We start from the raw sequence: 25,583 nt of genomic DNA, 5'->3' as shown, positions 1-25,583 counted from the left end.
AACAATATATGTTTTGTCCAATAGGCAGTTTTCATTCATATAGGCTAATTCTAAAGAGCATGTAAGCATTTGCGTTCCAGGAGATATTGTTTCCTGCAGAGCAAAGGTTTTACATTGTCATTAATGTTCAATTTAATTCAAGACTGCACAGACCAGCAACTGCAGCATCTTTATTTCTGAGGGAACAGTGCCGACTCCTCCAGTGTTTCATACATGCAGGAAAATATGAGATGTGAGGAACGAGCAAAATGAGACCCATTTCACTTGTATCCATGTGTGTCATACATCAGTGGGTTTTCTTCATACAGTGTGTGTGTGTGTGTGTGTGCGTGCGCATGTGTGTGTGTGTGTGTGTGTGTGTGTGTGTGTGTGTGTGTGTGTGTGTTTCCTCTCATTAGCGGTAGCTCGTTAGCACAGAGCTAGCTGAGCGTCGGGGCACCGGTGCAGCTTCATTAGCCACTGTGACATTTATCTGATCGTTTCCCTGCGTCGCATGTGCGGCCACGTCTCCATGGCAACCGCAAATGCAAAAACACGCACACATAAAGGCAATCACACAGCCTCACATAGAGCCAGTTTCTTTCTTTCAGCCGGTCACGGCCATTCATAGACGCTAGCTCCATCAAAGCTGTCCTCCCTCTCTATTCCCCGCCCCGACAGCAGAGAAACCTTGATAATGAATGTATGAAACGTGCTGTATACAGTGCGTACCGTCGGCTGCTGTCACAGTGCTGTACCCAAGGTGGGCGGAATATTGCTCATTGTAAAGTACAAGTGAATCGCAGGCAATATCACACTCCCTCGTTTGGCTCGAAACAGGGCCCCCGGGAGCCAGTTTACCTTGCTGTAAGTCAGTTACAGGAAAAACTAGAAGCGTTCCAAATAAATCAGTCAATACAGTACGCCACTCATTTAGTTTGAGCCACTAATCCGCCTCGCACCGCCGATGACAAAATCAGTTACAGAGTGGGATTCAGGGGGGGGAGCACGCCTCTCATGGTGTGTTGCGGTGAAGTTGCTAATCTTGTTTACAGTTTGATACAGCAGCAGAAAATATTTAGGACTATGGAATGAATTTGTGTGTGTGTGTGTGTGTGTGTGTTTTTCTAGTGTATGTCTCTGCTTGTGTGCACGGTGGTTTAAGCTAGTTGATATGTGTTTTAGCTCAGTTTTGGACTGTCTTCTTTATCATGTTGAGGAGAAGTGCCCCTTAAGGGTCCCGTATTGTAAAAAGTGAGTTCACATGTCTTTTCTTAATTATATAGCAGGTCGATGTGCTATATAAATACTGTGAAAGTATCAAAACGCTCAATCCACAGAGAGATTGCACACAGCCCGTATTCAGAAGCTGTGACTTTAAACGAGCCGGCAGGACTTCCGTACACTTGTGATGTCACAACTATACTACATATAGGTAGAAAGTACCGCTACAGTGCCGTTACAGTCATTCCCCGGCTGCAAAGACAGTGCTGAGACACTGAGCTGAGCTGAGCACTGATGCGGAAGACCCGGAAACGCTGACCAAACAGATCAGACAGGCGCTAAAACGGAGCGTTTCAGACCAAGGGTGAATACAGGTATATTCAGACAGACAGTATGAGAAAATGTATGTGTTTCTTGAACATGTAAACACATTCTCGTAGAAACTCAACATACAAGTATGAACCAGATAATGAGCATTATATGGGACCTTTAAAACTTGGCCTCACAGTATTTTGTTGTAATATTGAATACTCGTGACTAAAAACAGCAAAAATCAGGCATTTAAGTCTTTAACATTCAAAAGAAAAGCTAACCACGTCTGTGTAGGGGTGGTTTGATCAGGTTTGTTTCCCCACTCAGCCCAACAACTGGCATCAAATTCTGGGTCAAATGTTGCTCAATCCTGATTGGTGCACAAAATAACAAGCCACACCTGTGAGTCTCGCCCTCTTAAAACCAGTGAGAAGAGCACAGAAAAATAAAAATTGAAATAACCCAAACAGTTCTACCTTTGACAGGATCCCATCACTCGAGAAAACAACGGCCTTTAAATGACTCGCTAATGGGGTTTAATGATTTTTTGAATAGAGCGTTTCTGTTTGCTCCGAGCTCACGAGTTGTCACGTACAGCAATGCTTTGAAAAATTCTATTAATTTTCTAACCATTTTTTGTCTAAGACGTTTTATTCCTTAGCATGACTTTGCCAAAGCACTAAATCACTTGTTATTTTTCGGAGAATCGGGAACAAGACATTTCTTTGCACTCCGTCTTCACAGCAACAGTTTTCTCATCCCTTAAACCACTTGAATGCTAAAACATAGACTATCGTGTACTCAATATCCCATGTCAGCCAATGATTATAGAAAAGTCTGAACCCTAGTAATTATATTGCAACCCCTTAGATGCATCCCACGACCCCTTGTGGGGTCCCAACCCCCAGGCTGGAAACCTCTGATATCTATAATTGTACTTGTCAGACAAAACTCCTTCATGTTAAACGGAACTTTATAGTGAGTAGCTATATATATATTTTTTTAAATGCATAAATATAGACAACATTTTATAAAACAACAACATGAGATGATCATCACGTCATGATACATTTCCTCTGTAAAATTAAATTATCACTCAGTCCTTGAGTTATCTGTGCCTCTGTGTCAGCAGCGTCCGTGTGAAAGTTGTGGAAGAATCTGTCAAGGTGTGTACGCGTGAGGAGATGTGACTGCCTAGGTCTGCGTGTGTGTGTTAACATGTCGGTACATGTGTGTGTCTAGGTGTGTATGTGTGTGTTTAGCTGACCTTGGCTGCCCTGCTCCCTCGGGGGGGAACTGATGTTTCTCACTCTGCTTGTCAACGAGATTAGTTCCCCTGTGGGACCGTTACACACCCTGCAAACACACTTCCAATGAGAAGAAGTGTGTGACAGCTCGGCCCTTCCACGAACCCGCTGTGTGTGTGTGTGTGTGTGTGTGTGTGTGTGTGTGTGTGTGTGTGTGTGTGTGAGGGCTGTTTTGTGGCATGTGTGTGCGCTGCGATTGAGGGGTTAAGGGAGTCAGAGAGGATGTGTGTTTTAGAGCAGAAACAGAAGGGATAAACAGCAGGGGGATCAACGCAGCCAGCCTCGACTGTAGCCCGTGTGTGTATGCATGTGTGATACGTGTGTGTATGCATGTGTATTTCATGCTGAGCTCTGAGCTGTGCTAACTCCTGGACCTGGTTCTGGCTCGTCTGCATCCGTCTCCACCACTCTTTCGCTCTCTTTTAGTTCCCACTCTTACCTACCTCGCTCATCCTCTCTGTCTCTCTCCCACTGTCTTTTTTGTAGCATATTCCTATCTGGCTGCCTGTTGGAGTCCAGCTGTGAGCAAGGCAAACAGAGGGGATAGCAGGCTGTTAATGTATTCCAGGTTGCTCATCGCTGTCCCTGTTTACTCTTCATCTATGGAGACTTAGACTAACGCTTATTTTCCGTATACCGTCTACTTGAAATACTGACCATATATGTTGGATTCTAATTGTTGGACAGTGACAGTTTATATGCACTTAAAAGTTGTCAACCTGGACCCTATTTTCCCATAGGGCTGCACAATATATCGTTTAAATTTTTTTTTATCGTCATCGCAACATTAACTGCCGCAATAAACATATCCCGAAGGGCTGCAAAATATCCCAAAAGACACTGATTTTTTTATTGGTAGAAAACTGCACTTTTAAATGTAACTTTCACTCTTTTTTTAGTGGTGCCTTTTATATCCAATTCAGTGTTCAATTTGTTCAGTAAAAGAATGTTTGAAATGATTTCCTTTCATTTGTTTTAAATTCAACAAGCAGTTTGTTGTATTTTAGCAGAATACTGAAAGAAGCAGAACTGAGAAAACTAAAATCTGTTTATTTATCGCAAGGAATATCATTATCGCCATATTATAGCATATCACATATGTTCCTCATATCGTGCAGCACACCTACATTGGTGTCTGAGTGACTTATGTGAATAAAAACCTTTGAAATGGGTCCAGTATTGACCGAGAACGCTGTAACCGGCAGCCGCGAACCGGGCTGCAATGTAATCCTACAGGACAAATGTGCATCCTCAGTTTTTGCTCAGATTGTTCAGATCAGCTTTTTGAAACTGCTGTTCAAGATTAAAGTTTATTACATTTAGCGGTGCGTCCTTGTTTTTCAAAATAACTTAGGTCCAGTCCTAGTTATATTTAGGCCCTGTTTACACGTACATTGTTATTTTGAAAAATGGAGACATTTCCCTTCGTTTGTGCCCTTCGTTAACACTCTGAAAACGAGTCTTTCTAAAACCTCCGGCCAGAGTGGAGATTTTGGAAAACTTCGTTTGCACGTTTGCATGTGAACTGAGACAAACGGAGGTTTAGGCAGCCGAGGAAGTGAGGAAGAGAAGAGAGAGGAAGTGATTCGTTGCTACTGTTGCTATTTTCGGGATTCTGATTGGCTAACGTGGGCTTGAGCTTCTCGTTACACTGCCACCTACAGGTTTGGCATGCTCTTGACAGCATTGACGACATATATACACGAGTACGTGTAAACAAACACTTTTCTGATAACTGACAGCTGTGCACGATGTTATTTTTGAAAATGGAGAGGTTGAAATGTCCGTTTATGAAAATAGCCAGCCACGTGTAAACGTAGCATAAAACTGACACTAAGCAGCCTCTATAGGTAAGTTTTCACAGCTGAACTTTTGACTATTTGGGACACGTTTGCGCTGGAGGAAAAAACTGTGCTCTCTCAATACAGCGCCTGTCCTCTCACTGCGCTGTCCGTCCAAAAGACATGCTTCCAAAGTGAGGCCAGGGGTCGGAGAGAAATCTGACAATATTGATCTTCTCATCTCGCTGTCGAAAGAAAGCCAATTACTGTAGTGCGTTTGCCAAAACGTTGAACAATTCCTTTAATAAAGGCGAGGTCTGAAGAGCTGTGAATGTAAAATGAAGATGATGAATGAATAAATAAATGAGATTTCATGGTCAGTATCGCGCAGCTGTGGTTTGGATGAGCGAGCCGGCTGTCTAATGTGAGTGCTAGGTGAGGGAATAACGGCCCTCAGCAGCTGCTTTAAAGACCTATACAGACACTTTTTTCTTTTGCAGTCTGGCTGAGCATACACACACACATATATACACACACACTCGGTGTAGATCAGCCCTCAGTCACGGCCCTGTGCTGCAGGGAGAGCGGAGTGATGGAAGCAATAGTTAAGCCATTAAGGCAAACAATTGGCTCAAATTGAGAGGGAGAGGGAGAAAAAAGAAGAGGAAGAAGAGGGAAAGAGGGAGGGAGATGGAGAGGCTGTGGCAGGAGTGGATCCACTCAACGACTTAATCCAAGCCCCAGGACACTCTCCTGCTGAGCTTCACACACTCGCGCAAACATCTACACACACACACGCGCGCTAAAGCTCTGTCTGCTTGCAATAACACCTTGTCAGTCTTGGCCACAAGGGCGATGGAAGAGGCTCTCATTCCTTTGTAGTGAGGAGAGTCACCGACTCCCAACCACCTCGGGAAAAGACGGAGCGTACAATCTACACAAGACAGTTCTGCACTTCGTACGCCGTATGGCTGCTAGTGTGAACCTATTCATTGTCTTAGAGGGCGGAGTGGAAGGTGGAGGGAGCACAGGGCGGACAGTGTACTGGCCGAGGGAGGCGCTCCTCTGACACTGGCTATTGTATCGTCTCCCCCGTGCACTTGTTCAATCCCCACAGGCCTCACATAAACAGCCAACAATGAGGGATTGTCTCCAGCTATTCTTTCTCTTTCTGCTCTTTTGCCTTCACACACACATAAGCTCTCTGTGTGTGTGTGTGTGTGTGTGTGTGTGTGTGTGTGTGTGTGTGTATGTGTCAGAGGACGAAGGAATGATGTGTTGCAGTCTGAACCCAGCCACCGCTAAGGCTCGTCCAGTACCGTCGTTGCCGTTGCCTTAACATCAGCCAGTGATAGGGACAGTAACTCCTCGCCAGCGCCACTGCCCTTCCCTCCCTTCCTTCCCTCCTTTCCCCCCACCCCCATCAGCCGCCACCCTCGGGGCTCCCTCAGCGCCAGGGCCCACCGCGATTTATCGGCCAGCTTAGCGAGGAGCGGTCGTTGCCCTCGAGGACTGTTAGCACTGCTTTGGCTCGTTGACTCCTTCTCCGGTTCTGGCGTTTTTATTTGACATGTCCTTTAAGTCCTTTAAAGAATTGGGCGTTTCTGCAGAGCGCCTTGGCTCTTTCTGCAAAAGATGGATGGCTCGCGTTCAAAGGTCTGGATGTTTTTTTTCTCCCCTCCCTCCCAGTGTCTCTCTCTCTCTCTCTCTCTCTCTCCATATCTCTCTTTTCCCCCTCCCTCTCTCCTTCCTCCCCTCTTTCTTCCTCTCTTGCTGAGCTTTATAGCGTGGTATTAGTGTTGTCAGCTAACCAAGCTCGGGATTTGGCTTTGTTTTGTTTTTGCCTCTTAAGATAATGCTCCTTCTCGCTCCTTCCGAGAATAACAAAAGGGAAAGTGGAGCAATAAAACAGCACAGCCATTGACTTTGGTTTCATTGGATTGGTTTTCAGCCATCTTAAGTAGACCACAGGCCTCGATGGCAGTGATGTGTGTGCGTTTGTGTGTGTGCTTGTATCCATTTGCGTATGATTGTCCTCCAAACACAGTCACGCTTTGCCTCATGCGAGCTCGCGTGCCGTTCTCATCTCCATACGGGCCTCGCTGTTGAAAGTATTTACTCGCCTTTATTCGTCCGACGAAAAGAGACGCTGTAGCTGCAGTCAGCATTCCAAGCGCGTGGACAGACGCGTGTGTTTTGTGAAGATAAGTGTTGAAGCCCTGCGGTGAAAAGGGTGAAAGCACTTCACCTCCATTGCATATGCATTCCAGATGTGGAAATATAGCCAATGTGAGCGGCGTGTAAGCATCTGTGTCCTGTTAAGAGGGCCTGGAGGTTTACTGTACTGGTTCTGCAGCCTAATCCTCACACACAACCACAGCGTTAACAGGGTGCATGCTTCTCGTCCAGAACTCATTCATGCATGCAAGCTTGCACAAACGTTCACGCATGCAGCGCTGTGGACTGCAGGCATACATATACATTCATAAAGTGTCTCTGCTCGTCGCCACAGCTCGTACAACGGCAGATAACATGTCAACAACTGTGTGGAAAAAAAACCTACTTTTTATGTTGTGTTTGTTGTTGTGCAATAAAATGCCAGGAATAAAATGTGTGTTCAGCTCAGTCCTACAGTGTGGATTTACTGGCATCCTGAAGAGATCCGTTGCCACATCTTTAGTATCAAAAATCCACTTTTAGGGTCAGCGTGATATGTCAGTTTCCTGATGTGTCGCGTCGGTGTATATAGAAATTGCCAGCTTTAGGGATAACAGTCTGTAAATTCTGTATTGAAAGCTATCTCTGCTGTAAGGAGAGAATGTGTATTAGTGTGGCTCTCACACTGTGTTCCTGTGATGGCCTAAAGGCTGTTTTAGAGGCCACTGTGTTGAAAATGAAGTTCTGGGGGGTATACTGTATATCAACTTTCAATTAGATGTAGGGGTTCTGTCTTTAGGGAATGTGTTCTCATGTTTGGTTAAAATTACTTTACAGTCTGTAATTGTGTGTTTAAAAAAAAAAAGTTTGAACTTCCACTTTTGTATATATTTTGTATATTTGTATGCGTCTTTCTGTCTTGTGGATATTGCTTTCTGTTATTGTGGCAGAAGAAGCTGTGCCTTTAAACGAGCCGTCAGAACTTCCGTACGATTGTGATGTTACAACTATACTATATATAGGTAGAAAGTGCAGCTACAGTGGCGTTACAGTCATTCCCCGGCTGCAATGACGGTGCACAGACTCAAAAAGCTCATATGCGGAACATCCGGAAATGCGGACCAATCAGAGCAGACTGGGCTTTTATCGGGAGGGGGGGCTTAAAGAGACAGGCGCTGAAATAGAGCTTTTAAGACATGCTATAGTCAGAGGGACAGTATGAGAAAAATAATGTGTATTTTGAACATTAAAGCATGTAAACTTGTTCTAGTAGAAACTAATGTTGTTAGTTAAATGCGTTATTAACGGCGTTAACGCAAACCCATTCTAACGGTGTCAGTTGTTTTATCGCGAGATTAACGTTCTTTTTGGCCTAGCAAACTTTGTACATTTTTTCACATGCTGTTGCAACAACTAGTAATGTTAGAAAAACTACAACACCACACCGGATCTAGCTAGACAACAAAACAACAGGCACGCCACACACACTTGTTTGGGCTTGCGAGTCGGCCAAAGAGTAGTAGGCTAATGTTACGTTTTGAGTGGATGGCGAGCGCAAGACGCTGAAATGGACGCCAATAAGATTCTGAATGGAAAGTTTACTTTTAAAAGGTCGCCAAATGGTTCCATTGACAAGACCAAAGTGATCTGTGTGTTTTGTCATTGTGAACTGAGCTATCATCGCAGCACGTCCAGTCTGAAATACCACTTGATAGCCAAGCACACAGCTGATGCGAATTCTCCGCCCCCTCGTCAAAGCCGTTACATTGTGTGAGAGATTATTTGCTCCAAGTGAGAATGTTAGTGTGAAATTGAACGCTACAGTATGCCAGTGTTGTTTTCAATAAAAAAACCATTTGCACAAAGCAAGCCGATCCACTTTTCCATTTTGATTAAAATTAAAATGAGAAAATAATGGGACAAAAAGAAATCAAGGGACATTTAGAATAGATAAAAATGTGTGATTAATTGCGAGTCAACGATGACATTAATGCGATTAATCGCGATTAAATATTTTAATCGTTTGACAGCACTAGTAGAAACCCAAAATACAAGTATGAACCTGAAAATGAGCATGATATGGGACCTTTAAAGATGTATAATGGGGCTGTGTCAGAATTCATCAACACTAAATCATTAGATTGTTAACACATATGAAACACGATCAAGAGTATGGTCACCGGTAACCCCATTTAATTTTGAATACTTTCTAAGAAACCTCCAAAAAGTCCTACCACGGAATAAAAAATAAGGAAAACCTTTGTAGAGGACCACAAGTCTCCAGCTATCTCTGTCAATGGTATAAATACGATGTATTTCTAAGCTCTTAACGGTCTGTTTTTGGTCTCTTTAACAGTAACGGCACAGCTGGGAAGATGAACGGGGCGCTGGAGCATTCAGACCAGCCAGACCCGGACGCCATCAAGATGTTTGTGGGCCAGATCCCGCGCTCCTGGTCAGAGAAGGAGCTGAAGGAGCTGTTTGAGCCGTACGGAGCCGTCTACCAGATCAACATACTCCGAGACCGCAGCCAGAACCCTCCACAGAGCAAAGGTACGGCAAGACAGGACACACTCAGACACAGACTTCTTTTTTCTTTGACTCAATTTATTTCCCTCTCGGAGGGAAATATTGTACGTTTTAGTTGACTGCACTGATCTGATGCCTGTAGGAGATTAAGAATTTATTTTTACTTATTTTTTTACTCTTTCCCTTCCTCCCTTCTTTCCTTTTCTTTTCTTATTTTCTTATTTTTCCTACCTACTTTCTGCCCAATTTTTCTTACTTTTTTCATCCGTTCCTCTACTTCTTTCCTTTGCTTCCTTCTTTTCTTCCCAATTTTATTTCTTCTTTACTTTCTATCCTTTATTCTATTATTCTTTCTTTTCCTTCCTTCATTCCGTTCTCTTTTCTGTCTTGCTTTCTTTCTTCTTTGCTTCCTTTTCCCCTATCTTCTTCCTCATTTTTCTATCTTTTCTTTCTTACTGTCTTTCTTTCGTCATTCAATTTTGACCTTGTTATGCTTTTCTTTCACCTGAAAGTATGAACATAGTCTAGACTATTAATGTAGGACTTTCATTTGTAATATTTTCCAATTTATTGTCACTACCGCAGTGTAAGATGAAGATTTGAACGGACACATACACAAAAGAGACTCATAAACATGTTCAGTCATATGGACATGCAGACATAACACATTGAACGTAGATACTCGTACAGACACACATAGAAACACATACTGTATGTACATATCTACACACACACACACACACACACACACACACAGAGAGAGACAGATACAGAAGCAGTCAGTGGCTGAGTGGGCCATCCCACCTAGTTAATGGCAGAACAAATGATATATGTGCAAAATTACACAAGCAAACACACATTTCGTGCACCATTTGAAGACAAAGACTCGCCCCGCCAGACTTACACAGTCAATTGTGCGAAGGCGCATGATTTGCAGCTATTTTCTCCCGTTCCTTTTCTTTTTTCCTTTGATGAATTCGTCAAGTGTGAGAGCAAACAATAGAGACAGCAGCAACGAACGGGCACACAATAGCGCTGCCATATTAACAGGCATCAAGCGTAGTGGGGGCTGATGACACATGAGACACGGAGAGTGGGAGGAAAGTAAAGACAGGAAAAGAGAAAAGAGAGGGAGACAGGGAGGGGGATGCGGGGCTTCCATCCAACTGTAAAGCAAATAGCAAGAGAAGTTTCAAAGTGTCACAGGAAACAAAATAAGAATCAGTGGGGATGAAGTGAATAAAGCAAGTAAACACTCATCTGCCAGAAAAATGGAATTGAATTAAGTATGTATGGGCATGATTGACTGATTTATGTATTAAATAACTTTGACAGTGAAACACACTGGGTATTATTAGCTAATCTGGATTTGGGCCAGTTAGTAATGCTCCAGCGTTGGAGTACTGGTTGATCTCTGGGTTGTGTAAGCGTATCATGGAGCTGCCATGTATGGTCTGCAGTGTGCACTGGTAACTTGGAGTGCAATGCACACAGGGCGAGTCAATAGGGTCCCAATTGCAAATTACTGTTGTGGTGCCACTTAATGGCTTAATCCCGCCATGCGTGTGAATATGTTCCGACACGTTCAATATGAATGATATCTGATTATGTTGATACATTTGCCAATGGCAATGGGTGATGATAGATCCATCTATGATGTTCCTTTTTTTTTATTTTTTGTGCAAATACAACAGTCCTGTATATATTTGTATAATGTTTGGTGTTTTAAGCCCCCAACGTCGTCTTCCAGGCAGCGCTGCCTGGAAGGCACTAGGATTAGGCAATGGTTAGGGTTAGGGTTAGGTGCCTTGAAGAAGACGGTCGCAGCGCTGCCTTGAAGGCTTGGTCGGGAGCTTAAAACACCATCGAGCATAATGTAACGTGTAATATATATATATATAGTTACATGGCTACGCTATTAGCACATTATAATATTGCACTTTTATGCTACTTGCACACTGTTTAACCAGAACTGAATTCCACTTGTGAACAGCACCCAACTCTGTAGCTGTGTTTGAATCCGTTCCCTATCACGGAAATAGTGCACTATATAGTGTGTTCGCCATTTTGTAGTGGAGTTTGAATTCTCCGCGGTTAATTTCATTCACTATATACACCACTATAAAATACCCACAATGCACTGCTAATTTAAGTGTACATACGATGTACTCTATATTTAACTCCCGTATACCACAATGCAAGGCGGTCGGGTTTTCCCGGAGGACGAGAAGAAGAAGCAGAAGCACCCGCGAAAACTGCAAAGGAAAAATGGAGCGGACTTTTGTTTCTAAACAGTGGAAATGTAACATGCAACATATATAATATACAACCTTTTACTATCCTCCTGAATTCTCGCTTTGTTTCAGGCACGTATTAGGCCTCCTGCACACTGGCTGCGTGGCGTGAGCTCGGCGTGAGCTCGGCGTTTCTGTTGCGTGGCAGCTGCGTGGCGTTTTCTATGTCTCTGTACACCAGAAACGTGTCTGACGCGGCGCTGCTGCTGCTAGCCTTGTCTGTACGTGTATGTTTCCCATTGATAAAATGAAATGTTAAACATAAATATATACTGATATGATTACAGCAAAGACAACGTCGGCAGTATTGACGGCAAAATAGGCTACAGAATATTTCGTTCTGTATTGACAGGTGCAATATTTGAAAATCGATAATTATTCATTATTTTTTTAATTACATTTATATCTGCATTTATGTCAAAACCTAGAGACTTTCAAACATCAAAATGTCATTTTTTTTTAAATGTATGGGGTGTAGTCCTTCCTCTGTGTCCTCAGCATGTGGGGGATGCTTCATGCACCCCAGGATGGCAGAAGTCTGTTCATAGTCCGAATGGGGGTTGACAGAAACCCCTGTCTCCTCCTCGTCGTGACCTTTTTGACCAAGCGCCTAAACACACATCCCTACTTGACTATTTCCTGCCATAAAACCTCTCACACATAAACACACAATCATCATGGTGAACTTTAACTGTAACATCCTATATGGCATCACCCCCTCTTCTCTCCCTCAAACGTTTATCTTAACCTCACAGGGGGGTGACCTCTAGCAAGCTTAACCTTCTATGCATCAGTGACATTCTATTGAACCACTTCCTCAATTGACTGCACACAGCTTCTTTTGCAACGTGGACAAATATAACTTTAACTGCTAATATTCTATACTCATGTCTACAATAATAGAACTATCTCAACAGTCCGCCACACACCTGCAGCTGCCTGGGTTAAATCCTCCTTCACAAACACACCCCCGTCATGTGTCACATGTCAGCACTGACCCTATTGGCGCTAACTACATTCACCGAAAGACCTGCAACAATACATTTGAATACAATTTCCCTGTTCATAAAAACTTAAATTTCTCAGGTGAGTGTGAAAAGCTTTTATCGGAGACAGTCGGAGAGGCAGACAAGGTGACAGAAATTCTAAAAGATGACATTGAATTGAATTGAAAAGCTGTGGTGTCTTTCACCCTTCTGCACCTACACACTGAGTCTGCTTCTGTTTTTAGTTTATCTCCCTCTCTCTCTCTCTCTCTCTCTCTCTCTCTCTCTCTCTCTCTCTCTCTCTCTCTCTCTCTCTCTCTCTCCCTTCCTCCCTCTCATTCTGACTGAGTCATATGAGCTCATGAAAGCCTGGAGACAGCGTTCTTCCCAGACCCAAATCATTTTTTGCACACACACACACACACACACACACACACACACACACACACACACACACACAACACACTCGTCATGTGCTTTGTGTTTGTGTGTGTCCTTAGCCTTGAGATGACTCCTCTTCCCACCACTCTCTTCTCCCCCCTCTCTTTTTCTCTCTGCTGCTTCTGAGGAGAGAAAAAAGAGGCCAAAGTTCCTCCCCCCTGTCCTGCATCTCCTGCTTCCTTTTTCGCTACACGTTGAAATGAGTTGTTGGGCTGATGATGAGTCAAAAGTATCACTGCCACTTCTACAGGGGGTGGAAAAAAATACATCCACCTACCTTGTCTTTTATTTTTCTTCTTTGAATGGCAGTCTCTCTCTATATGCCTATATTTTTATCAGTCTTTCTTTCTAAATGTTTTAAGATTAAATGTAGAACATACAATCCACGTACTGGATTTAGACTGGCCTTGTTATTCGCAGGCTTTGAGCACTGTTGTTGTTTTCTCATAGTTAAGTAAGGCGGGTGGCCTCATCTGCACCCGCTCCAGTTGGGGAGGGGGGGGGGCTGCTATGGCCCCCTTGCCAGTTTCACTGTTTCGCCAGAGCCGACGGTGATTTCACCGGCGTCAGGGAAACTGTGGCCCCTCTCTTCCCCTCTGTGTGTTTATTTCAAATTAGCTACGGTGTGAACGGTTTGAAAAAGGATCTAAGCTCCACTCTGATGCCCCAGTGGCGACCCAGGGGCACTATTTTTCGAGAAGCAGCCGTTTGGATTTAAATGAGTTTGTTAGTCCCACTGAGACGCAGTAAAAGTTCTAGGGCCGCAGCTACAAGCCTTCACAACTTCTCTGTGTCGTTCGTTCCCGTTTTGTTTGGATCCCCATTAGCTGACACCGTCCAAAAAGGACATCAGCAACAAAGAAGACGAAAAATAGCACAACATGGTAGACATTCATAGGCAACAGAAATTCAAAAAGTACAAAAACTTCAAAATGAAATGTTAAACACGTACAACATGCTTGAAAATTATACTTCGTCGAGCTAGAGCTTAGGTGTAAAGGCTGATCGTTAACCCCTAAGATACAGTTTCTTAGGCTGAAAGTTGGAACTATGGGATTAAATAAGAGTCAAAAATATTTTGAGCTTGTAAAAACGTTTTGCAGCTGTACAATTATTTTGTGCTTGTGTAAAAACGTTTTGTAGCTGTGGAAGTTTTTTACATATGTAAAAGAGTTTTGTGCTTGTGTAAAAAAAATTGTTCCATATGGAACTGAAATGCTTTTGATTTAGGGTCATGGCCTTCAATTGTACTATGAGACGCGTCCACGAACAGCTGATTTCGAGTTTTCAGTGACCAAAGACATCCTGTTCCAACATGACACGTCTCTGCACCTATGTCTGAGTTTTTTGTTGCACGACTAAAACAACTTTTGAACGTACACATAGGCCTGTCACGATAACAAATTTTGGCACTGTGGCTCTGTCCGGCGCTTAGCACCGCCCAATACGATTGTGATTGGTTTAAAGAAATGCCAATAAACCAGAGCACGTTTTTCTCCCATCCCGGAATGCTGTGTGGACTAGATAGACCCTCCTCCACAGGGCTGTAAAGGAAGGTCTGGCAATGCGAGACTAGTAAGAACCTGAAGTCAAACCTCAAAGTAGTAAAGTCCAAGTCTCAAATCCACATTTTTGTACATGTAATCCAATCTCGGAACCCATCGGCTATCGGTCTGGCGACGATTTAGGCTCTCGGGGCACCAATCAATATTTCTGGGATTCCGATGAAGCCAACGGAAATCTGAGCCAAGTCTTCCTTTTTTCGTGCGTTGGTCATCGTTAACAGTCCCAGTCGATACTTTTGTAGTGTGTGTGTTTTAGGTCCAGATGACATTTTGGCTAATCTCTACAATCAGATGTCTGCATATGATTTAAAAAAAGCTAATAAAAAGCTAAATTGTTGTAAGACGATAGCAGACGGATTCCGAGATTGCATTTCGGCCAATGCGTTCCCCCTCTTTTGCTCTCCACGCAGACTGCTTACCTGCATGCAACCAAAGCCCGCTCAAACGTGATTTATCCATTGGACTACAAACGGAAACCAGAACACTTCCGAAACCAAAGTCTTGTCCTGTTGCCTACAGATTCTGCATTCGTATACACATATCTATTTGTAGAGATTGCCTTTAGCTTTAACTCGAGTCCAAGTCTACAGCGCCGGTACGTGTGTGTGTGTGTGTGTGTGTGTGTGTGTGTGTGTGTGTGTGTGTGTGTGTGTGCGTGCGTGCGTGTGTGTGAGTGTGTTTCAGGTCTGATTCACATCTTTACATCAGCTCAATTCATCTCTGCGAATAGACCTAAAGCTATCTATTTTCTTTTCATTTGATTGCACCAGCATGTCCGGTTTGTTGTAAAACATTGTTACAAAATGGCAGTCAGACTTGGGCAGACATTGCAGTGGCACGGCTAAGAATAAATTAATGATTAATTACAGGACGTCAAACATAAAACCCAAGACTTAACGTTCACTCAGAGCTCTGGCTAGAACACAGTTTTGCACACCAAACCAGGAAGTGGATATCTGTGGATCAGTGTAATCCTTCTATTTCATTATTGTCATCATCTGGCTTCACGTCACGGTCCTAAGGGTTGTTTTGAGAGGCTTCTTCAGCCTGACAAGAGTACAATTTCTCGAGCAAACATATTTCTGGCATGAAAGAATATCGTTATTCCGAATAAATCAGCTTGCAAAAATCCATATTGCAAATACTTTAAATGATCTCTTGAAGCCTGTTTAGGTTAGTGAGAAGCCAAAACCTCAGTCAGGTTTCCTTTAATACGTTCCCAGATTTATTGTTTTTGGCCCTAAGTCATTGAATTGTGTCACTATTGTGTGTATTGCAGAATCCATTTTGCAGTTTGACCCAGGTGTGTGCATTCAGGCAGTGTGGGATATTGTGACTAGGACGGTCTGGGGAATATCATGGCACTACTGTTGGTTTAATGTGTTTTGAGTTAATAACCAGATGAGTGGATGAGCAAGGGAGGAGGGGGAGCGAGTGAGAAACGGAGCAATTTGGCATTTTGTGCTGAAAGAGAGATAGAGATGGACAGAGAGATAAAGAGAGAATGAGACAAAGAGAGCCAGAGGGATAAACAGAAAATGGTCCTTTTGCTAAAATGCAACCTTAAGCGCCATGACGGGTTTGTTTCAGTGTGTGTGTGTGTGTGTGTGTGTGTGTGTGTCTGTGTGTCTGTGTGTCTGTGTTTTGGCAGGGGATGCGTTATGTCATTTATCTTAATGATACAGCCTGCCCACATGAGCTTCTGAGACACACACACACACACACACACACACACACACACACACACGCACACACACACACACACACACACACACACACACACACACACACACACACACACACACACACACACACACACACTTAACTTCACACATGCACAGAATAAGTTTAATGTCTTCATTAACGGGCTATATCCCACATTAGAGTCTCTGTGCACAACATGGCCTGGAAATCATTCAAAATATAAAAATAACAACATAAATCAAAAGAGAAATGAACAGTGTGTAATGGAAAGGAGTCGTTAAAATTGTGTTGAAAATCATGTAGAGGATTCTCAAAAAGACATGAAAGCACTATCTCATAAAGCTTAAAGTTGTCTGTCTAGCCTGCAAATAACACAGAGGCAAAACTTACTATTCGTAAGAGTGCTACTTGTATTATAACTTACATATTCAATTGCGTCTTATGCATGCATGCGGATGCATGTATGTTCCTTACCTTCCGCTTTCTTTGTGTTGGAATTTTAAACTCCGGTGGATTTCTGAGGACTATGGTTAACTGGTCCTCAGATCTCTGCAGGGTAAATCCAGACAGCTAGCTAGACTATCTATCCAATCTGAGTTTTCTGTTGCACGACTGAAACAACTTTTGAACGTACACATGTCCCACCAAAACGTTCCTTCCTGAGGCTATTTTGCAGCGGCACCGTTCCGCTCCGTGCAGCGTCTAGCGCCGCCCAAGATGATTGTGATTGGTTTAAAGAAATGGCAATAAACCAGAGCAAGTTTCTCTCCCATCCCAGAATGCTGTGTGGACTAGCTAGACCATCCTCCGCAGCGCTGTGGAGGAAGGTCTGGCAATGCGAGACTACCTCCACTCTAACCGATTTCCATGGGGGAGAGAGATTCGATTTTTCCCTAACCAACGTTGCACCATTTTATGTCAACACTGGTGTGAGTCATGCCACATACTGGTTTTGCCGGGGTTGTGACTACATTACCGCAAACACGATTTGTTCAAACACAGGCATGTAGCAGTTTCATTTTCATAGAAAATAATTGCAATTTGGGTGCCTGGGTGGCTCACCTGGTAGAGCATGCGCCCATTTACAGAGGCTTAGTCCTCGACGCAGCGGCCGTGGGTTCGGTCTCGACCTGTGGCCCTTTGCTGCATGTCATTCCCCCTCTCTCTCCCCTTTCAAGTCTAAGCTGTCAAAATAAAGGCCAAAAGCCACTGTCTATCTATGTTTAATAGTAGGCACGTTTTGGTACTAGACCATCTTTAGGCAAGAAAAAGGCAATTTCAATTGAAATAGCAATTGGTTAGAAAACATCACAGTTAGATATTGTATTGAAATGACTGGGGCCTTGCCGAAACCAAGTCCTCTGTCACTGATTACTGCAGCACAAGAGTGATTCAACCTACTGCCTGAACATCACGGCTGACAAGACAAAGACAAAAGGGCCACCTGTAGGAAATCAAACCTTTAAATCTGAGAACAGAGACAACACGCTGCCACCCACACGGCTTGATTGACAGTTGATCTCTGGGGAAGAGCAGGGAGCCACATCACAGCCACGAGTGTTTAGCACCAACGATAGACACAGAGGATCTTGGAGATCTCCTCTTGAAGTGCAGCAGTAAATGCTCCTCGCCTTGCAACAATTTACTCCTTCATACAAACCACCTTAAAAACTAAAAGTGCAAGCAATGCCGCCCCACGAGAGGTAATTAATTGGACCTGGACTTCTGAACTACATTTCACATTAGCCATCATTTTTAAATCTCCTCTGTAACCTGAAATGTCACCTTGATGGCTAAAAAACAAAAATCCAATGGTGCTTCGGGCGGAGGGGATAAAGGCCTGGAGATACGCATGCGGGCGGATTACAGCGTTAGATTTTCGATCACTGCTCAGATGAAAATCGCTCTGATGGCGCATCCAGGGACCCACACCCTTCCAATGGCAGACATCGGCTTTTGAAACTGCAAGCCAACTGTTTTCACTCACTCAGCTGTGGCAACGCTAAGCAAACGCTTTGCCGTCCAAGACAATTATCTGCTCTAATGGATTCAGTTGAGACGGGGCCGAGCTGAGACGGAGGACTGATTTATTTCATTCTTTCCTAAAGCAGAGCGGCCAATTATATCGCCTTAACTAGGCGTTAGCTTTTTTAGCCGTCTACCCAGGCCCAATTAAAGAGCAGCTGCAGGTGGATTTTAATGGGAAATTGTGTGTGTGTGTGTGTGTGTGTGTGGATTCTCAGCTCGTTTCTGTGTGTCTGTTTCCCCTCTATGTTTACACTTTTGCATGCCTCAGCGACAGAGAGAGTTGGTTGCTTATGAGCGAAGTTGCCGAGCACTTCGGGGTCGGCCAGAAAGCGGCTTTGATTTCCGGAAAAGTGCTCTTGTTGTCTTTGCAGGGAGGGAGGGATGGAGGATTTGGAGGGGAGGTGACATTGGTGCTTTTTCCAGCAAAGTAACCAGTGGATTGTGTAGATTTGTGAAGCGCTGCGAGCTGGACCGATTCCTGCGTTGACGGGATTAGAACATCAGCCAAATGCCCGTCAGCACTGCGGCATTGTTTGAAGCCATCCACTCGTCCTCTCCCTATTTTATTTTTCCATCTGACAATCTGTTCTTTATTGCGCTGTCAAATTCAAAATGTGTTCCCTGTCATTCCCCCCCCTTCCCCCTCCCATCCATCCCTGCTGTCACTCAGCGGCCCTTTTGACACACATAAATTACACACATTAAGGGGAATTTGTACAGCTTCACAGAGAGCGAGAAGAGGGAACAGTGAGAGAGGGGTGCAAGAAATACAGAGAGGTTGAGTATGTATCCCATGCCACCCAGAGGCCTGTGCGATCAGTAATTGCGGCAGAGTGTAGTTAATGTGGTTCAGCGGTTGAGTGGATCCCCAGGGGTCAAAAGGAGTGTGGAGGGGGAAAGAAAAAAGGATGTGGAGTGATGGAGGGGGAAAGAGGGAGTCACTGTGAGAGCCGCAGCCAGCCTCGGGTGGAAGGGCTAAGGGTGAAGCTCTCTGATACACCCCCTACTCGTCTCCCACCTTTTAATAAACCGTACTACCATTCTGCTGGACTGCAGGGCATTATTCCTTTCACCCTCCTCCGCCTCCACCTTCCTCAGTCCGTGCTGCTTCAACCCCGAGCATTTGAGCACTGAATAGAGCTGCAGTTCCCAACCTGGAGGTCTGGACCAACAAGATAAATCGTAGTGGTTGGGAGATGATTTACAGGAAAGGGAAGCAGATTTTTATCAGACAATTTCATTTCGGATTACTGGATAATTTGACCTCCACCGATCTCTAAATACTAGAGTGTTCTAATATTATTCTCTTTGGCTAACTGGTTACAAAATAGAGCCTGACCGATATATCGCCGGGCCGATATTATCGGTCGATATTAGGCATTTTCCAAACTATCGGTATCGGCATTTATAATGGCCGATAAATGAATATTTAAAAAATAAAATAAAAACGGACGAAACACCCTTCAACCATGTTCTGCGTGTTGGCGTTGCATAGTTTGTCCACCAGAGGGCGCTCTACAACCTCCCTGTTGGCAGCACTCGTGTTTAACCCTTTAAGTTTCATATCTTCAGTTTGTATTTTTATAGATTTTATTTATACAAGTTTATTTTTAAACTGCATTATCATATTATTTTAGTGAAGACTCATAAATAACTACAATTAACTAATGTTAGGGAAATCTGTTTATGTTTTGATACGTGTTTCTGGATTTTTTTTTTTTAAATATATATCGGCCGATATATCAAAATATATGATTTTTAAATCACCAAATATTTGTATCGATATCGGCCTTAAAAATCCTTTATCGGTCGGGTTCTATTACAAACTGTAGACATATGCGTGATGGACAGCAAACACAGTACAATGCCAAAAATGTTTATTAATATTATTAATAATATATATTTATAAAACCTTTAAAATGTAATTAAAAAAAATAATAATAATACCAGAATACCCTCATGATTTTGATCTTGCTAACGCATCCTTTAAAATAAATACTGATATATGTCAAGAAAACCAGTTTCTGGCAATATTACAAGTTTTGAGTTTTCTGTTGCACGACTAAAACAACTTTTGAACGTGCACCAAAGCAAGTTCCTTCCCTAGGCTATTTTGCAGAGGCGCCCAAGACAATTGTAATTGGTTTAAAGATTGGTTCCCCATCCCAGTAGCCTGACTGTGTATTGATAAATCCACGGCGCTGTCTGTGCTGCTGAAGTCGCAGGCAAATTTGTAATAGCAACTATTTTTTTATGAGTCCTGCCCTTCTGTCAGTTTAGCTTGGATCTCGGATAGGGGGTATTAAAAAAGGAGTCGTTCATGGAGCTGTTCGCCATAGTCGCGGGTGAACGAAACCAACCGGGTCCATCCCCCCCTTGGTAAAAATGATCAAATCATTACCTACTGAGTTCAGGCATCCAATTAATAATTTGTCTGAAAGGAAAAGAATGTCTCTGGAAGAGACAGGAAACAGGCTAATGAAAGTCTTTTAAGTAGATTAGTTGCTGCTTAAGCTAGGATGACCCATCCACCTGTTCTCTGGCAAGGGAGACTTGGATGTCCCATCTTTAATGGAAAATCCCCCCCAAAAGCCAAAGAAAGTAAAGTTGTAGTGCAGGTTGCCACCTCTAAAGCACTGGTCTGATTACCACGATCAGAAGAACATGGCCTGATCTGTGCCTGATTTTAAATAAAAAGGCAATAACAACCTGAAATACAAATACCCAAGATCGAACGCACCCCCTCAAAACGCCAGTTCAGCTCCTCTGCAGCCCTGCTGTCTTGAGCCTTAAAGCCCGGGGTCGACCTGTTGTTGGAGGGGGCAGATGTGTCGACAGAGGTGGGGTGCCGCGGGTCTTCACTCAGTCAAAGGCCCCCTTCAGCAGCCATGAAGCATTTATGAACAGGCATCAGCTGCTCTTCCTTATACCCTTTATGTTACACACACACACACACACACACATCAGCGTCTAATAGATTATCTCCCTTTTCACTCTGGGGTTTGTTGTGTGTATGTGTGCGCCTGTGGTGTGTGTTTAGAGTGTCCCTCCTCAACAGCACAAGCGAGTGTATCTCGGCGTTCGGAGCCCTCAGGTAAATGTTTGTGCTGCGGGAAAAAGAGACCCATGCTCATAAATTGATGGAAAGAGCTTGTTCATGCTAGTTTGCAGCACCCTTTTTTTTCTTACTTGTTCGAGGTTGTGGTACAGGTATGTTTCTCTGTAAATAAAAAGCACACACACTGACATACACTTAAAATAATGCGCACGCTCCTATTGGCTTTCTGCTGCTTTGTGTGTGTGAGCCGCGAGTGTGCTGACTCTTAAACAGGTGGAACTGGAACCCTGCAGGAAACCTCTCCGTGTGTGTAAATGTGTGTGTATGTGCGCGCGTGTGTGAGGTCCACTCCTCTGCTCTTTGATCCTCGTCTTGACAGCCCACCACCTGGGACGATCCGTCACACGCTGCATGGCTCCCGGGCCCGGCTACGCCACGGGAATCACAACACACAGCAGCTAACGCAGCGCTAACAGCCAACCTTCCCCCTGCACATTATACACTGTCAGAATCGCTAATGCTAACACCGAAAGCTAACCCTCCCATATACAGCTATGCCAAAAATGCCACCGGAATCATAATTCACTTGCAGCTAAGACCCATACAGTGTTACTGGAATTGCTAATTGCACACAAGGGGCCAAAGCTTGAACACAGGTGCAATTGGAATGATAATGGAATTATAATGTTAAAAAAGCTCCCTCTTGTATACACATAGTCTCATTCACTCTGCACCAAGCACACACCATAGTGAACAGTTACAGGCCTCACAAAAATCATAATGCAGGCTACACTAAAGTGCTTTATCTAGGCTTGTCGGCATTTTTACATGTACATTTAGTCAAATCACTATTTCTTAAAGGGACAGTCCATAATTTTAACATACATTTTAAGTGTACTAACTAGGGGTGGGACGCTACACACAAGGTTTAGGAGTCATAGCTCGGTGTGAGTTTGATACAGCAGAGATACTTTTCATTTCATATATTTTGAACATACAGGAGTGCATGTGTCCAAGACAGATTAAATCCTCTTGTTTGGGACTGATGTAACATTTTGCCCAGTGGCAACTTTAGTAAACTATTTTAATTAGAAAAATAAGGAACATTTCAAACACTTCTGTAATACACTGTAGAAACACAAAAAGGCATCAGGTCACAATTAGTCTCGCATTGTCAGACCTTCCTCCACAGCGCTGCGGAGGAGGGTCTTGCGATTCCACAAAACATTCCGGGATGGGAGATAAACGTGCTCTGGTTTATTGGCATTTCTTTAAACCAATCACAATCGTCTTGGGCGGCGCTAGGCGCCGGACGGAGCAACGGTGCCTCTGCAAAATAGCCTCGGGAAGGAACTTGTTTTGGTGGAACATGTGTACGTTCAAAGGTTGTTTTAGTCGTGCAACAGAAAACTCAGATTGGACAGATAGTCTAGCTAGCTGTCTGGATTTACCCTGCAGAGATCTGAGGAGCAGTTAACCATAGTCCTCATGAATCGACCGAAAGTTTAGAATACCAACACAAAGAAAGCGGAAGGTACCGGACATCCGGCCGAAAATGAGGGACATCCTGAGGGACATCCTGAGGGACATCCTGAGGGACATCCTGAGGGACATCCTGAGGGACATCCTGAGGGACCTCTGGCGGCACCAGAATGAAACGTAAATGAAACGTCGTCAATGTAGACTAGGTCACGATAGACTACAACACTGAAAAGCATCTCCTGTGCTATAAAACAGAAAATACTAAATACATAGAATAATAAAAAATCAAACGTTTGCTTTAGGAGTTTCAATTAGTTATTGATTATTAAACTATAGTTATAATTATTAAAACTAAAGGTTTTTGGGCAGAACTCGCGCTTGTGGACTGTGATTCCACATTATGTGCATCCAGTGGTGGAATGTAACTAAGTACATTTACTCGAGTACTGTACATAAGTAGAGATGGTCCGATACCATTTTTTGCTTCCCAATATCGATTCTGATACCTGAACTTGCGTATTAGCCGATACCGAGTACCGATCCGATACCAGTGTGTCATATATTTTATTATGTTTTAACTACTAAGTGTATACTACTATTCCTGTATGGATGTGATATGATTTCTATCTTTGTTGTCGGTCTGGCTCAAGTTAAACTCTTTGTGAAACATGAACAATGAATGCTACAGAACTTTCTTTAATTATGCAGTTTGACAGTCAGTTATAACGGAAAAAGAACATAAATAAACTATAACGTAGGTTTTCTTTAGGGCTTTATGACGTGGTATCGGATCGGTGCATAAACTCCAGTATTTCCCGATACTGATACCAGCGTTTTAGGCAGTATCGGAGCCGATACCGATACTGGTATCAGTATCGCCACTTTCTACTTCTACTCCGCTTCCATTCAGACAGAAGTATTGTACTTTTTACTCCACTACATTAATCTGACAGCTTTAGTTAGTACAGTAGTTACTTTACAAATTAAGACTTTTGTACACAAAATACATGTAGTTTATAAAATATAATGTTTTATTATAAATAAACTACCCAACAATATAAAGGCCTACAAGTCCAGCTGAAATGATGAGCCGATTAAACACTTAGTTGACTGACAGAGCTGTTTGGATCGTTTCCCGTTTCTAAAATGTGAGGATTTTTACTTTTAATACTTTAAGTACATTTTCCTGATGATACTTATATGCTTTTATTCAAGTAGCATGTCCAATCAGGACTTTTATTTGTAACAGAGTATTTTTACAGTGTGGTATTAGTACTTTCACTTAAGTAAAGGATCTGAATACTTCTTCCACCGCTGCGTGCATTAATCTACTTACTGTCTATATCGGCACCATATGAGGTGGCAGGTAGGAAGTTGTATCTATCAGCGAGTTGTTAAACAGGTAGCAGAGACGCTGCGGTCAACTTTTTCATAACTTTTGAGCGTTAGCAGACAGTTCAGTAACTTTTCCATTTGGATTCAGCCACAGAAAGCCATGTGAAATATACGTTTAATTGTATTTTGTTTATTTGCCACACAAGCCATTGATTCAAAGCGGCATAAGCAGCGTGTGTGTGTGTGTGTGTGTGTGTGTGTGTGTGTGTGTTTGTCTGTCGGGTAATAGGGAGCACCTATTAGTTGGCGGAGGCGTCACATAACTCCATAGCTCCCACCATACTTCAGCTCAGTGTCAAGGTGAGCAGAAGCATTTCTTCTTTACTTATACTGTTATTCTACAGTGTACGTATACGTTGCTCTGCTTGCTAATTTGCAGATCAAAATGACTTAAAATATAAAAGTAAGGACTTCTGATTTTAAGGATTTCGATTTTGTTTGGCTTTTTTCATTTTTTATCCCAGTTTGAATTGGTAAAAAATTTTCATTTTAACCCTCGACACTGTCACCTGCGACAGGACAATACGTACTTTATATGTCTTATTTAATAATTATAATGGAGTACCTCTACATATTGGTGTTACTACTTTTACTTAAGGATATCGGTACTTCTTCCTCGACCTTATCCTCAGTGCACGTGTTAAACTCAAGGCCTAACACCGGTTCCTTTTGCAAATTTTGATCTGGCCCGCATAACAATTTAGATTCACAATACATTTTGGCCCGCCTAGTTGTGCGCCAAACCAAAAAGACGGTTTGCACCAATTCACACAAGAATGTTGAAGATTTCAGATTTTCACGATTTTCCATTTTTTTGGGGGCTTTTCCAATTTTTGTTCCCAGTTTGAATTGCTTGCACTTTTTCATTTTAATAACTATGATGGAGTACTTTTCATATTGGTGTCACTATTTCTTGGATAACAGTACTTCTTCCTCTAATTTATCCTTAGTGAGTCACCCCTTTACCACCACTTACTTTTAATTCAGTGTGTAGAATTCAGTGTGTAAATCATATCAGTTTGGTGACCTACATGGAGTAAAATGTAAAGATTTTCACCCAGTGATATTCTGTCAGTCGTGACTAATTTCCCCTCTTATCTCCATGCCTTTAACTAGTAGAGGCTGGTGTGAAACCCTTGGTGGTAAATTAATACTGATAGTATAAGTGGGGGGAGGCTTAGGGTTTAGTGAAGTGACACCCTGAGCTGCCTTTCACGCTGGGGGTTGTCGAAGAAAACACTAAGCTGGGAGTTATCCCGGCTAATACACAGCCTCTGCAGCATCTGAATCGCAACACCAATCACGTTGTTGACGCTAGGCTAAGGGCCAACTATTCAACAG

At 43.1% G+C, this 25,583-nt stretch overlaps 1 protein-coding gene across 25 annotated transcripts in view; it reads left to right on the top strand.

Moving 5' to 3' along the window:
• The window catches only part of celf2 (cugbp, Elav-like family member 2), a 237,852-nt gene that overhangs the window by 123,468 nt on the left and 88,801 nt on the right, over window positions 1-25,583 (top strand). For 24 of the 25 annotated variants that reach the window (XM_031300315.2, XM_035995826.1, XM_035995825.1 and 21 more), the window contains one exon: window positions 9,117-9,313. In XM_031300315.2, the coding sequence (XP_031156175.1) occupies window positions 9,117-9,313 (197 nt within the window). Of the gene's footprint in view, window positions 1-6,059; window positions 6,260-9,116; window positions 9,314-25,583 lie in introns of those variants that run through there. The other variant, XM_035995811.1, reaches the window with a different exon arrangement.

The sequence above is a fragment of the Sander lucioperca genome, chromosome 20 (assembly GCF_008315115.2).
Source record: "Sander lucioperca isolate FBNREF2018 chromosome 20, SLUC_FBN_1.2, whole genome shotgun sequence".
NCBI classification, from domain to species: domain Eukaryota; kingdom Metazoa; phylum Chordata; class Actinopteri; order Perciformes; family Percidae; genus Sander; species Sander lucioperca.
The sequence above is the reverse complement of the archived record's forward strand: the minus strand, read 5'-3'. Positions and strand labels throughout refer to the sequence as shown.